General features: G+C 38.4%; 1 protein-coding gene across 1 annotated transcript in view; it reads right to left on the bottom strand.

The window, feature by feature from the left end:
- Positions 1–2,344: 2,344 nt before the first annotated feature.
- Positions 2,345–14,502, bottom strand: part of EPS8 (epidermal growth factor receptor pathway substrate 8) — a 285,097-nt gene continuing 272,939 nt past the window's right edge. The window contains exons 19-21 of the mRNA XM_006866026.1: positions 8,524–8,704; positions 5,630–5,759; positions 2,345–3,612 (exon numbers count right to left, since the gene is read on the bottom strand). Of these exons, the coding sequence (XP_006866088.1) occupies positions 3,499–3,612; positions 5,630–5,759; positions 8,524–8,704 (425 nt within the window). The 3' untranslated portion in view covers positions 2,345–3,498. The remainder of the gene's footprint in view (positions 3,613–5,629; positions 5,760–8,523; positions 8,705–14,502) is intronic.

The following is a 14,502-nucleotide window of genomic DNA, read 5'->3' as shown; positions in this document are numbered from 1 at the left end:
AACTGCCAACCTTGCAGTTCAAAGCAACCTTGTGGTTGAGTGCTTTTCCTATGATGCCACACCAGGACTCCAACACAGAAATTATTAATAACATTACTAAACAAGGAGCTCTGGTAGCACAGTGGCTATGAATTGGGCTGCAAACCGTAAGGTCAGCAGTACGAAAGTACCAGCTGCTCTGTGGGAGAAAGCTGAGGCATTCTGCTCCCATAAAGATTTACAGCCTCGGAAACCCTGTACATGGTCTCTATGAGTCAGAACTGACTCTACAGCACATAGCCACTAAACAAGGACATTGAGATAGACATTTTAATTGCATCCCCACATTCCTAGAATCAGCCTCATTGTACCCATTGTACCCACTCAAGAGATGCAAGCACCAACTGGCCAGCATGCTGTCTTTAGGGACTCCTATCTAGCTCTATGGATTTTCTTAATTCTTTTCCCAATACCTGGATTACGTTCTCAATGTCTGGGTCAACAGCATCAGCTATGTAGTGCTTTTTTTCTGAGATTTATCAGCTCTGTGGAGTCCTTCTTCCAAACTTCTAAGAGACCCATAGCAAACTGCTGAGATGTATAGATGCAAACACCAAAAGGCCTCTTCTTCAAGTTTCTAAATTCCATTAATCCTATAACTCTTCCCTTCGCCCCCAGACCCCTAAAGTTGGCAAATGTGTCCTGAAGTTTCTCTATGTGATACTTAACTTTGGTATTTTATACAATAAGACATACTCATAAATTACATCAATTCTTTACCAGATATACTACTTAACACACAGGGTATTTTAACTATTATTTTACCTTACCCTACATTTTCTTATTTTCTTTTGTCCTATCCCTAGATTTTCAAAAAGGTTACATTATGACTGTGTCAGTGCTTATCAATTAGAAAATATTGAAGTTACTTTTCTTTTTTCTTTCTTATCATTGTTTAGAGGAGCAATGTTACAGAAACACAGAGAAGGAATGAATTCCCGCCTGATTTTGATAAAATGTATTTCCTCTGGAAACCTAAGGCTCCTCATCTATAAAAATACAACTTATAGAGTTACTGTAGACATCTAATAAAGCATTACATGGACACACATAGCAATCATGCATGCTACATAAGTAGGGTGAGTCAAAAGTTATCCAGTTATATTAAAACATCCGTCCACGTCCATGGCTGATGAAAACATTGATTGTGCACATAAAATGATTTTGTAGAAAAGACGAATGATAGTGGATTATGTGGCAAATCATTTGCAAATTAGCCATGACTCTTCCTATGAAGTAAGACAGATTTGGGTTTTGAACAGTTTGTGTGAGATAGATACTGAAAAAACTCATGGACGAGCATAAACAGAAGCGTTTGGACATCTGCAAACAAAATTTGAACCAATACTTGAAGGATGGTAAAAGTTTTTCTTTAAAAAAATTCATTACTGGTGAAGAGACATGGATTTATCAATATGGATCTGAGAGTAAACAGCAGAGAGCAGAAATGGAAACATCCTCAATCGCTGACCAACAAAAAGTTCAAATGTCAGCCATCAACTAGAAAATTGATGCTTACAGTTACCTGGGATTCTCTAGGGCCAGTATTGAAATATTACCGGGAAAAGGTTCAACAATCAACAGTGGTCATTATGGGGAGATGCTCACTGAAGAGCTGAAGCCTAAACTTCAGATTAAACACAGAGGACTGCTATCCAAGGGTGCTATGATCTTGTATGACAATGCATGTCCACACATCTCTGCCCACCCTGTTGACACTGCAAAAACTTCGTTTTGAGATGTTAAAACATCCTCCCTATAGTCCTGATCTTGCTCCATCAGACTTTCACCTGTTTGGTCCCCTGAAAGCAGCCCTGCAAGGACAAAGATTCACCTATGGTGACGAAGTGAAGACAGGGGTGCATTCGTGACTCACAGCTCAGCCTAAAACATTTTTTTAAATAAGGGAATATGAAAGCTTGTTGACAGATGGGCAAAACGTGTTGAAAAGCAAGGAGATTATATTGAGAAATAATGTGTTTGTCTTTTCTAAAAACTGAATAAAATAAATTTTACGGCCAGACTGCGGATAATATTTGAGTTACTCTCGTAGGTTTTTACTACTGTGATCAACTAGTTAGACAGCAAAAAGAAAAGATGATGAAATAAGAGAGATGGGAAGAAGAGAAACAAGAGAGGTGGAAAGAAAGAAAGCATTCTGGACTATTTTGTTCATTTAGAAACAGACTAGAAAACTACTCTGAAAACAAAAACAAGTGGAACTCTGTTTCTTCCATTCCAGCCAACTGTGGTTCCCACTCCTAATAGCAAAAAGCTTTTTTATCAAAGAAACAGAAACTATTTATTAACATACAGCAAATACTGTTTATTGCGGACTTTCCAGCTGACTCATGTGAAAAAGGCACTATGAAAATTAATGAATCTAGGCAATCTCCCTAAGTGGATTTATGTTAAAATATACAACATTCTTACATAACATCTGTTTTATATATGTGAAATAATACAACATTTAATGACAAAATTGTGTTTTCAAAAATAACATTTGCTGATGGTTACATATCCTTCTTTTCTTTATCTATAATCTTTCACAGGATTAAAATGTGTGTAAATTAATTGTTTCTTATACAAGAAAAACTTGACACAGATTACACATAAAATGGCCCCTATTTCTTTTTAACTGTTTATATCAACAGTCAGAACTGAGACCTTCAGTAGGCAAAATACTATAAAGCACATTGACAAAGGCTACTTTCTTGGACAGCTTTTGAGTGACTATGACACCTTCTCTACTTGTGCTTTCTCATATATAAGAACGCAGTATACATAATAAGCAGAATATAAACAAAATCAAAATACAATCTATACAAAGAATATGATCAACAGAGCCATGATAAATAAAATATCTTGGGAATGCTCTATACGTTTATATTTGCATGTAAAAGACCTTGTACTTACAGTTCATTCAAATATTTTAATTTTTCAAACTGTTGGCATTAAGAACTTTAAATAAGTCTAAATATTCTATCAGTGAGCGTGCCAAAGAAAAAACCTGAGAAGGAAGAGTCTAGCCTAAAGTGAGCTACAAATGAAATGACAATCACTGTATGACAGCCCCAATCGAAATTGCTTAGATTTTAAATCATGGGCAATATCTATGCTGTGTCATAATAAATAAACTCACCATTGTCAAAAAATTCCTGATTATACATTGAGATCTGGATGAAATAATTAATCCAGTAAAGAAAAATTCACCTTGGTGAAAATAGGCAAAATATATCTCAAGGTCTGTAAATTCAGTTTAAAAATTTTCAGTTTTAATAAAAATAATGGGTGGGCCCAAAGGAAATGATCTGCTTACTCAGGTTTGCATTGTTTCTTTATGGTGATAAATTAACTATATCAAGAAATTAAAAATCTGACATTCCCTTCATGGCTTCTTAAAACAAAGCACGTTGGAATAATGCCAAGAATAATGAAGTTTAATAACAAACAAACAAATTAGTGACTGCTTCCCTCATCAAAAGATTCCACTCCTGAATCACTAGCAGCAGCACTGATTTTTTCTTGTCGTCTTCGCATAATTTCTTGCAACTCGGAGCTGCCATTGTTATCCTGAAAAATAAATATGATTCAGACAAGATGGTTAATGGTTTGTGTAGGCTGAAGGTTGTGTAATGAAATAGCTCATGGGAAAAGTCCTTTGTGTGTTTCTTTTAGATCTCTTGGGAAAAACTGAAGGCTGCCCCTCATATAAGTAATGCTCCTGGGCTTTACTAACATGTCACATTAATAACTTTTTCATTTATAAAGTGTCTCAAAGCAATTCAGCCCCCCACATCTTTCACTTGAATGTGATAGCTACAAATCATTAATATATGAGGAATGCTCTGGATCCCGGGAGAAAAAGGATGTGTATACATTCAACTCAGTAAATTAGTAAATTATCAGAGAACCCTGGTTGAGCGCAAGCATGATTCTCATCTCCCTTTAGATTTTAAATTGGGACCGAACAGAATGGGCTGGGAGCATGCCAAGTTTCCCACCATCTAGTTCTGACCTCCAACGTCAGGCTGGTTTTTCTCCTTTCCCATCCCTACATAGAATCCTTCTGTACCAGCCTTGTTCCACTATCATCTATGGATGTCTCTGAGATCTCAGAGGATTCAACTAAAAGACGGAGCTGGATCCAAGAGAAAGGTGAGGTGGGAAATTTGCTGAGAAATGCTTTATTTACTCAAGAGGTAAAGGCAATAAGAGACACTGATAAAACGGTGCTGAAGGCAAATGACAAAGATAGTACTGGACTGAAAAAAATAATTGGAAAAAAGTATGGAATTTTCAATCATACCCTTAAAAGTAATTTACACATTCCCAGTATAGTTAGAATGCATCACAGTAACAAAACTACTTTAGAAAAGATGCAATCCTTATATATATTTCACACAGCAAACTCTAAGGTTCCATTTATTGCTGTTAAGTGCCACTGAGTCAGTTCCAACACATGGCAACCCTGTATAGCATTTCTGGGGCTGTATCTTTGCTGGAACAGAAATCCTCATCTTTTGCCTATGGAGTGTTTGGTGGGCTCAAACCACTGACCTCGTGGTTCACAGTCCAGTGCATATCCTACAGAGCCACATGCTCTAAACCCTATGACTGTTGTTGTTAAGTGATTTAGACTCAAAGTGACTCTGTGTAGGGTTTCTAATAAGCAACTGGTGGTTTTGAACTGCTGAGCTTGTGGTTTGCAGTCTAGTGTTGATTGTAGAGCATCACACTAGGACTTAAATTCCCAAAAGAAATGGTTTGGGAAAAACTTCTAAGGGAAGTTGAGAATGGCTACAGGGCTATACACACTATTGTAGTCTGGATTATTGAATTGTTGTATTTATATTATATGCCAGTAAAAATGAATTGTGTGCCAATTTTACTCCAAATTCTGTACCTTTTATTAGGTGCCAGTATAATTTTCATGAAATTAAGACCTGTGAGATATAACAACGTGGAACTACTCATTTTCTTCAGCTCATTTTAAGTAAAGCAGAATTTTGGAAGCTTAAGTATATCCAATCTAGAAAACATTTGTTCCCTTGCTTTCATACAGGCAGCAAGACTTTCTCTTAAGTGCTCTCAGTTTTCAATAATCCTTACCTAATGTTTGCTCCAATTATTTAAGCATATAACCAAGCCTAAGACACTCACCCACATGCTTAACTAATTATAACCTATTAAAAACTCTGAACTAAATATTAACAAGAGGCAAAAGTGTTCTGGCTTTTCAAGGTATTTATTCAGAAACGAATGCCCATTATTGTGCCAAGACTAAAATGCCTAAAAAAGTAGTTAATGCAACATACAATAAAAATAGTACACTGTTTTTTTAAATGTCCAAAAGTATATGTTCAAGCTTGTTGCTGCATGAGCATTTGCTGCAAATCAATCTCCCTGCTAATGATTATTAGTGATTTCCAGTGAAAAACTGCAAAAGCAGAGTCAAATTTAAATTCAGCTCTGTAAAAGGGGGGCATTGGCCAGTATGGACACATACAGTTGTTTCCCAAGCCCTCGAGTCACAGTTTGCACTCTTGACCAATGCAGAAAACCACGGCATTAGGCTGACAAGTCTTACCTCTAATGCAGCTTTTTGTACAGTGATTTGGCTAAAGACTCTCGCCCCTTCTGGGCAGACTGTCCGCAGTTCATCTTTATTGAGAGAGAAAAGTTGTGCACCATTTAATACTCCAAGACTATTGACAGTCCTGAAAAAGAAAAAACGTAACATTGAAAAATATTACTTAAAGAAAAAATAAAAGCAAGAAAGTTTTCTGGTTCTGCTAGTAACTGCTCTTTTCTAGCATTCCATAAAATGAAAATCTTACTACATGGCATCATAGTGCTCTGTCAAGGACAATGACAAAAGAATTTCATTGTGAGGAGCCTGGGGCAAAACATGATCATTGATTATAAAGTACCAGAAAGGGGTAAACTGCGTTTAGTATTGTCATTGTGTATTATGCTTAATTCATCTTCCTTGAAATTTAGTATTTCATAGAAGGAATCAATCACTTTCTAATAACTAGGCATTTGACTAACTAATGTATATCATTTTTCTAACTATGATGGACAGGACTTCCAACTGTTTCATTCTGGTTTGTACTCTTGTTGAAAATTTGCATTTTCATTCCAGATATACTGAATCAGAAATTCTAGTGTGGCCCTGTAGGATAAGCACTAGACAGTAAGATCAGTTTGAACCACACCTACCGCTCCACAGAAACCCTATAAAAGGTCAATATGAGTTGGAAACGACTCGATGGCACTTAATAACCACAACATACTGAATCAGAATGCATGCTTGAACAAGACCTCTAGGTGACTCTTATGTTCTTATGTATTCAGGAGTGTCACCTGGGAATTTGTTAAAGTATAGATTCTGATTCAGAATGTCTGGGGTGGAAATGCAAATTCTCAGCAGGGGTCTGACCAGCAAGGACCAGTTTAAAGCCCTGATGCTAAGTAAGTAAGTTTAAAATATGTCAAAAACCAAAAAAACATAGAATTGATTCTAACTCATAATGACTGCCTAGGATAGAGCAGAACAGCTCTCTAGGGTTTCCAAGCTATAAATCTGAACGGAAGCAGACTCACTTATCTTTCTTCCTTGGAACTGCTGGTAAGTGCAAACTGCTGATTGTGAAGTTAGCAAGTTCAGTGCTTAACCCAACATGCCACCAGGACTTCTATAATTAAGGTCCTTTGAATGTCTATATTCAAGTAGTTCTCTATACCAAACACATATAATGTTTATACATTTTTAGATTATAGGTAATAAAGCCTTTACAATGTGCTCTATTAGAGGAAAAGTTCTTTCAGGTTATAATCTATGATAGGTCAAGTTATCTTTTTTTCTTTTGGCTGCAATATTATATTCTACAGCAGAAGGAAATATTATGCTTTATAGCCCGTAAGGGAAGGCTATGCTATTATTGTTGTTGTGAAGTGCCGTCGAGTCAGTTCTGACCCCTAGCGACCCTGCATAGTGTTTCCGAGGAGCAGCTGGTGAGCTTGAACCGCCTATCTTGTAGTTCAAATGGCTTTGCAGTCTGGCTCATTAACCCACAGCGCCACACCAGGACTCTTCTGTTGTTAAGTGCTGTCAAACTGGTTCTGACTCATAATCACCCTGTACAGGGTTTCTGAGGAGCAGCTGGTGGGTTAGAACTGCTGATCTTGTGGTCCAGTGTTTATCCTACAGCACCACACCAGGACTCCTGGAAAGGCCATAGTCCTACCAATAAAACCTGAGTAGTAGGAAAGAAGGCTACCAGGCCTCAGAGCTGCTCTTTGTTTAAGTGATCAAAGATGAGCGATACCTTCAACTAGAAAGCGGACCACTGTGGTACCCTGAAGTACCTTGATATGGCTTTCTAGCCAACATCTTAATTCCCACCGTGTTTTTGTGGGTCCATGCAAATAGGGTGTACATGACTCTAACACTGGGGTTGGTTAGTGTGGCCATCGTATTAGGTTTAAGAGCAGCCATGTCAGATGCAGGAACACAATCCCAGGACCATGAAGAGAGGAGAGCACATGAGTGGATCCTTACCTAGAAAAGTGGTGACAGCAGAGGTGGTGGCAGAGGCGGTGGCCTGGAGAGACAAAGCGGCTGAGGGTTTCTAGGTCCACTGACTGAATACATTTAAGTGCCTACGGGCAGGAGGCTGGCTTGACTGGCTAAGAGAGTTTTGTGACACTTGCCCCAACAGCACAGAGGTCAAGGGGCCACATGGCTGACAGGCCTAAGACAAGAGTGTGATGTGTCTGCACCTGCAGTACAGCACAAAAGAGGCACTCCTGATGGGAAAACTGCTGCAGCCTGAGTTGGTTTTGATCTTGAACTGTACCCTATTCACTTCCCTAATAAACCCCATAATCGTGAGTGTTCTTATGAGTTCTGTGTGGTCATTGCAATGGATTACGGAACCCAAGTGTGAAGTAGAGAGTGCTAGGGGAGAGATGGTTGGTGTCAGAATAGGGTAGAGAAGGTTGTAGGGTGGAGGTATGTCTGACCTTCGCTTCATAGGAATCTGTCTTGGGCTGGTTTTGAGTTTGATTCTCCTTCTCTCCTTGTAAGGCCAGAGGAAGTCAAACAAGACCCTCACACCATCTTTGCAGCTGCCAATGAATGATAATTATTTCTGCCTCTGCCAATTCTTTTAGCTATAAATAGCTATAGTCATTTTCCTGAGTATATAGAAAATGCAGTCTCAAGTCTTATGTGTTGTAAGAGTCATTTGTGACAAGTTGTTAAGTTCCATTGAGTCGATTCCAACTCATAGCAATCCTGTATAAGATTTCTGAGGAGCAGTTGGTGAGTTTGAACTGCTGATTGTGTGGTTCAAACCAACCTTGTGGCCCAGTGATTATGCACACCAGAGCTCCATTTGTGACATGTAAGGGACCAAAATGAGAACAATGCATGCTTTACACAAAAAACTATAACCTGTTCCCAGGAAGACTTACACAGGATTGAAGCCCTTTGACTGTAACCATAGCTTCACATCGTCAGGCGTGGAGTCGTAAGTGATATTCACAACTGGCACATTCTGCCGTGGCACATGGAACTTCTTCTGAGCAGCACTCCGACCAATGGTGAGTCTGTGGATGAGCTCATCCTGTACTTCCTCCATCTGAGATTTTCTCCCTAGACACCAACACAGAGTAGATTATTTTGAAAATCCCTAACATTACATCACTTCTTTTAGAATTTCTATTATACTAATCCTTTAACCTCAAGTGTACTTACAATCTATGTATCCTAGCATCTCTTTTCTCACTTTCATCCACTTTCAATGTACTGATTAACTATTAAAACCACTCCCTGACTCTCCTCTCTTCATTGTACTCATCTGGCAGAACCACAGCCCTGGTTACAGCTTTTTGACTATTCTGTGCCTGGACCCATGCAGCTGAATGTAACAGAACTATGCTGACAGAGCACATGTTAAATTCATGACCACGAATCTCAACTAGGCTGTTAATACTTGCTGACAATCATACCTTTCCCTAGCCCAGTGTTTCACAACTTAGGGCACTTTTGTCCCAAAGGTGCATCTGATTATGTTTGTAGAACTTTTTGGTTAGACTTGTAAAAGAAGGTATACTGCCATTTCATGGGTACTCAGGGATACACTAAACATCCTAAAAAGTATAGGACAGCTTCATACAACAGAAGTATCTGGCCCAAAGTGTCAATAAAGCCAAGCCTGAGAAACCTTGCTCCTAAACCATATTATTATCCATTGTCTCTTAAACATGAATTAAATCTTATACTTTTTCTCTACATACCAGTTGATTCCCTAATGACTTTCTTCCCATTTCCTATTCTGAACTGATAATCTTATGTTCTAAAGTCTAAATAAAATGAAGAAGTTCGAAAGGAACCTCCATAAATCCCCCTAACATATCTCTTCATCTTTTACCCATACACTCTGCCTCCTATTACATTATAGTTGAATAGTTTCCACACTCTCAAGGCCAACCCCTCTTATGTTACGTGTACTTATGAAACACAAATGTCTTCTAACTACACAAATATGAAATTTGTGGGGAAATTCCCTGATCTTTTTATTCTTTTTTTTAATAGATTTTTCTGAAGCCCGTTCATATTTAGACAACAATTTCTTGTTCTTTACTGAGCTATTTCATCAACATACAAACATGCTATTATTTCACAATTACACTCACCATTTAATAAGCCCGACTTGATCTCATGTCCCTTTCCACCTCTTGGTTTTCTCAACTCCCCTATTAACAAAACTCTATGAAAAATTCTATATACTAAAAACCAGTTACTCTCAAGTTGATGTTGACTTGCGGTAACCCCATCTGTGTGTCAGAGTAGAACTGTGTTCCATATGGGTTTCAATGGCAAAATGTTGGAAAGTAGATTTCCAGGTCTTTCTTCTGAGGTACATTTGGGTAAACTTGAACTGTCACTCTTTCAGTTAGCAGCTACTTTCTCTGCAAACCTCCAACACCAATTCCCTATGGCTTCCTTCCTATTCCCTGCTGAGCTGATAATCTTATTTTCTAACTTCTAAATAAAATGAATCAGCTAGAAAGGAACTTCCATAATTCGCCCTAATATATCCTCTCATCTTTTCTTCATGTACTCTGCCTTCCTTTCTATTACATTACAGATGAATAGTTTCCACAACAGCATGTGTGCTACCAAGGGATTACTAGCTGATTCAAATTCTCCTATTTTCTCTGAAATTAATTGCAATTATGTTTTTGTGCCCCTTTCCAGTACACTTTGTGAAATTCCAATGGTCACTTCTCATTGAGTCATTTAATCTGTCAACAACATTGGAAGCAGGTGATATCTCCTTGAAACACTTTATCCTGGTTTCACTCCTTCTCAATATACTCCAATTTTTCTGAAGCATTTCAACTCCAACAAGTAATGTTACAGTGCTCCAGGCACAATCCTTGCACCTTTTCTCTGCCTACATTCATCAATGATCATGCCTGGTTGCAGGGTTTAAGAAAGAACAAAGCTGAAAAACACCAAAATTATTTCTGCAGTCAGACTCTTTCCCAGAACTCTAGACTCATATTTGCCAACTTATGTGTTCTAGAGTCAATTCAACCCTATAAGACACAGTAGAAGGAGTTCTGGTAGCTTAGTGAGTTGCAAGTTGGGTTATAAGGTCAGCAGTTTGAATTTACCATATGGGCCAAGGGAGAAAGATGAGGCTTTCTGCTCCCATAAAGATTTACAGCCTCTGAAACCCTACATAGGTTAACTGTGAGTCATAACCCTGTATAGGGTTTCTGAGGAACAGCTGGTGGGTTTGAACCAGTGACATTGCAGTTAGCAGCCCAGCTCATAATCCACTAAGTTACCAAGGCTCCTTTTTCAGATCACTGGAGGTGGTGGTGGTTATGTGCTGTGGAGTCAGTTCCGACTCATAGCGACTCTGTTTAGGGTTTCTGAGGCTGTAAATCTTTACATGAGCAGAAAACCTCATTTTTCTTCCCATGGGATGGCTGGTAGTTTTGAACTGCTGACCTTGAAGTTAGCAACCCAACTCGTCACCACTTCACTACCAGAACTCCTTTTTCAACTCACTAATGCCTATGATAGCAATCTTTATATGTTTCATCTCATTTTTGATGGCTTTCAATTTTTCTAAATTCATACATTGTACATTTCATGTTCCAACTATTAACGGCTGTTTGCAATGGTTTCTTCTCATTTTGAGTCTCGCCACATCAGCAAATGAAGGTCCTGAAAGTTTTGCTCCATCCATGTCACTAAGGTTGACTCTACTTTGAGGAGGCAGATCATCCTCAGTCATATCTTGAGTGCCTTCCAACCTGAGGAGCTCATCTGTTTGGCACTATGTAACAGTATGTTCTGTTGCTAGTTATAAGATTTTTAGTGGCCAGTTTTTTTCAGAAGTGTTCTGGCTCTCCTTCTTCCTAGTCTGTCTTATTCTGAAAACTCTACTGAGACCTGTCCATGATGGGTGGCCCTGCTCTTATTAGAAATATTGGGAGCATAGCTCTCAGCATCACAGCTACATACAACCCATCACAGTATGGCAAACTGACAGACGAATGATGGCTGTATCTCAAATATAACATGCCCAAACCTGAACTGAACTTCCCAAAATGTGATACATATTTTTGCCAAGTCAGTTAAAGGCAATTCTACTTTTTTAATTCCTCTGGCAAATGAAGTTGGAGTTTTGCTTATTCCTTTTTGTTCCATACTACTTCAACTCCATCAGCCAAATTTTGGGTCTTGCCACCCAAACATAACTAAAAGCCAACCACTTCCACTCAATTTTTCTGTTACCATCTTGGTCTGAACTACCAGCTTATTAACTGGTGATCTCTCTACTTCCACTCTCCACAACCCCACCATTTGCTCTGTATTATCTTCTCAATAAACAGCTAAACAAATTCTTCTAAAATGTAAGTCATACCCTGCAAAAATTACCCTTGAAACTTCTGCATGGGATCCGACTTACTCAGAGCAAATTAGAGACAACTTCATTACTTCCTTCCTGGCTCTCTTGATTTCCAGCTCACAATGGCTTGCTAGGTCCTCTTAACATATGTCACAGCCCTCTCCTTTGCTAGAATGATTTTCCCCCACACTTGAGTGGTCTAGTTAGAAAGTGAGCTTTTTGTTATCATTGCTCTATGATATTGTCCCCCCAGGGTCAGTATTTTAGAAAGTGTTTGGTGCCCTCGGGGAATAAGTGGCAGTGTGAAATAATCAGATGGTGTTATTTCAGACTAATATTTTTTAATGCCTCAAATATTTCAAAAGCCTTTTGGAAGAAGAATAAGAAAAAATAAAACAAAAGAGGGACAAAGGAAACAGTATTAATATTAATTTACAAGATACACTCAATTCTTTTAAATTGCTACATTATACCACTACCATTCAACATGTGAGTTTCTTTCAAAGAAATAAAAACTAAAACATGTCACCACAGTAAAAGGCTTATTTTCTCATCTACTGATAGCTCTGTGCAGCTCCTCTGAATAAGTAATTAAGACAAGTACACTTCAGCAAAAGGAGTCTGACTCTTAATACTTGTTACATTTTAAAATTAGCATGTTGGCTTTATTTCCTTATCCTTGCTTATATATGAGTAAGGAGTCCTTTGTTTTTTGCCCCACCACTCATCTGTCACTTTGTTGTACTGTGGAGGTTTGCAGGTTACTGTGATTCCAGAAGCTATGCCACTGGTATTTTAAATACCAGTAGGGCCACCCATGGTGGACAGGTTTCAGTTGAGACTTCAGATTAAGACAGACTAGGAAGAAGGAGAGAAAGACTAATTCTGAAAATGTAGTCACTGCAAACCTTATAAATAGCAGTGGAAAACTGTCAGCACCAGATTATTGAATATTGAAACATATAGAGCACCAGAATATTGTCATATATAGTGCTAGAAAACGAGCTCCTCAAGTTGGAAGCCACTCAAAATACGACTAGGGTAGACCTGCCTCCTCAAGATAAAGCTGACCATGATGATGTGAATGGAGTACAGCTTTCGGGGCACAACTCAAAATAAGGACAAGCAGCTGTAAACACCCGTTAACAATTGGACATAGAATTATGAAGTATGAATCTAGGAAATTTGGAATTTGTCAAAAATCAAATTGAATAAATAAACATCGATATCCTAGGCATTGTTATTGTTCAGGGTCAACTCATAGTGACCCTGTCTAGGGTTTATGAGAATTGGCTGGTAAGACTGTGGTTCAAACTGACCTTGCAGTCCAGTGCCTATCCCACAGTGCCACACAAGGACTCCATCCTAGACATGTGCTGAAATGGATTGGTAAGTGGTATTGGTCATTTTAAAATCTGATAATCACATGGTTACTATGCAGAGATGACAAATCTAAGAATAATGGTGTCACAATCATCATTAAAAAGAGCATTTCAAGATCTATCTTGAAGTACAATGCTGTCTGTGATACGATAATATCTATACTCCTAGATGAAGATAAGTTAATACCACTATTATTCAAATTTACACACCAACCACTAAAGCCATCGATGATGAAATTGAAGAAATCTACCAACTTCTTCAAGGAGCTCTGCTAGTGCAGTGGTTATGAGTCAGGCTGCTAACCTCAAGGTCAGCAGTTTGAAACTGCCCAGCTGTTCTGTGGGAGAAAGATGAGGCTTTCTGCTCCCAAAAGATTTACAGCCTCGGAACCCTATACAGGTTGCTATGAGTCAGAACATATTCCATAGCACATAAAGACCAGGTGCAGACTGTGGAACAGACCATCAATTGCTCATGTGCAAGTTCAGGCTGAAGTGGAATAAAATGAAAACAAGTCCATGAAAGCCAAAATTTTACCTTGAGCATATTCCACATGAATTTAGAAATCAACTGAAGATAGATTTGATAGATTAGATGCTAATGACTGAAGGCGAGACGAGTTGTGGGATGACATCAAGAACATCATACGGGAGGAAAGCAAAAAGTTATTAGAAGACCGGAAATAAGGAAAAGACCAAAATGAACGTCAAAAGAGGCTGCGAAACTTATTCTCTAGCATAGAGACGCTAAAGTAAATTGAAGAAATGAAGAGGTATAAGAGCTGAACAGAAAATTTCAAAGGGCAACTCCAGAAGACAAAATCAAGTATTACAATGAAATGTGCAAAGACCTGGAGTCAGAAAACCAAAAGTTAAACGAACTGAAGAAAAATGTAAGCCTCGACTCACAATATTGAAGGATTCCATGGCAAAATATTGAACAATGCAGAAAGCATCAAAAGAAGATGGGAAGAATACGCAGAGTCATTGTACCAAAAAGAAATGATCAATGTTCAACTACTTCAAAAGGTAGCATATGATCAAGAACCAGTGATACTGAAGAAAGAAGTCCAAATTTCACTGAAGTCACAGGCAAAGAGCAAGGTTCCGGGATTTGACAGAATACAAATTGAAAT

The sequence above is a fragment of the Chrysochloris asiatica genome, unplaced genomic scaffold (assembly GCF_000296735.1).
Source record: "Chrysochloris asiatica unplaced genomic scaffold, ChrAsi1.0 scaffold00086, whole genome shotgun sequence".
NCBI lineage: Eukaryota > Metazoa > Chordata > Mammalia > Afrosoricida > Chrysochloridae > Chrysochloris > Chrysochloris asiatica.
Note: the sequence above shows the minus strand (reverse complement) of the source record. Positions and strands in the feature narration are given on the sequence as shown.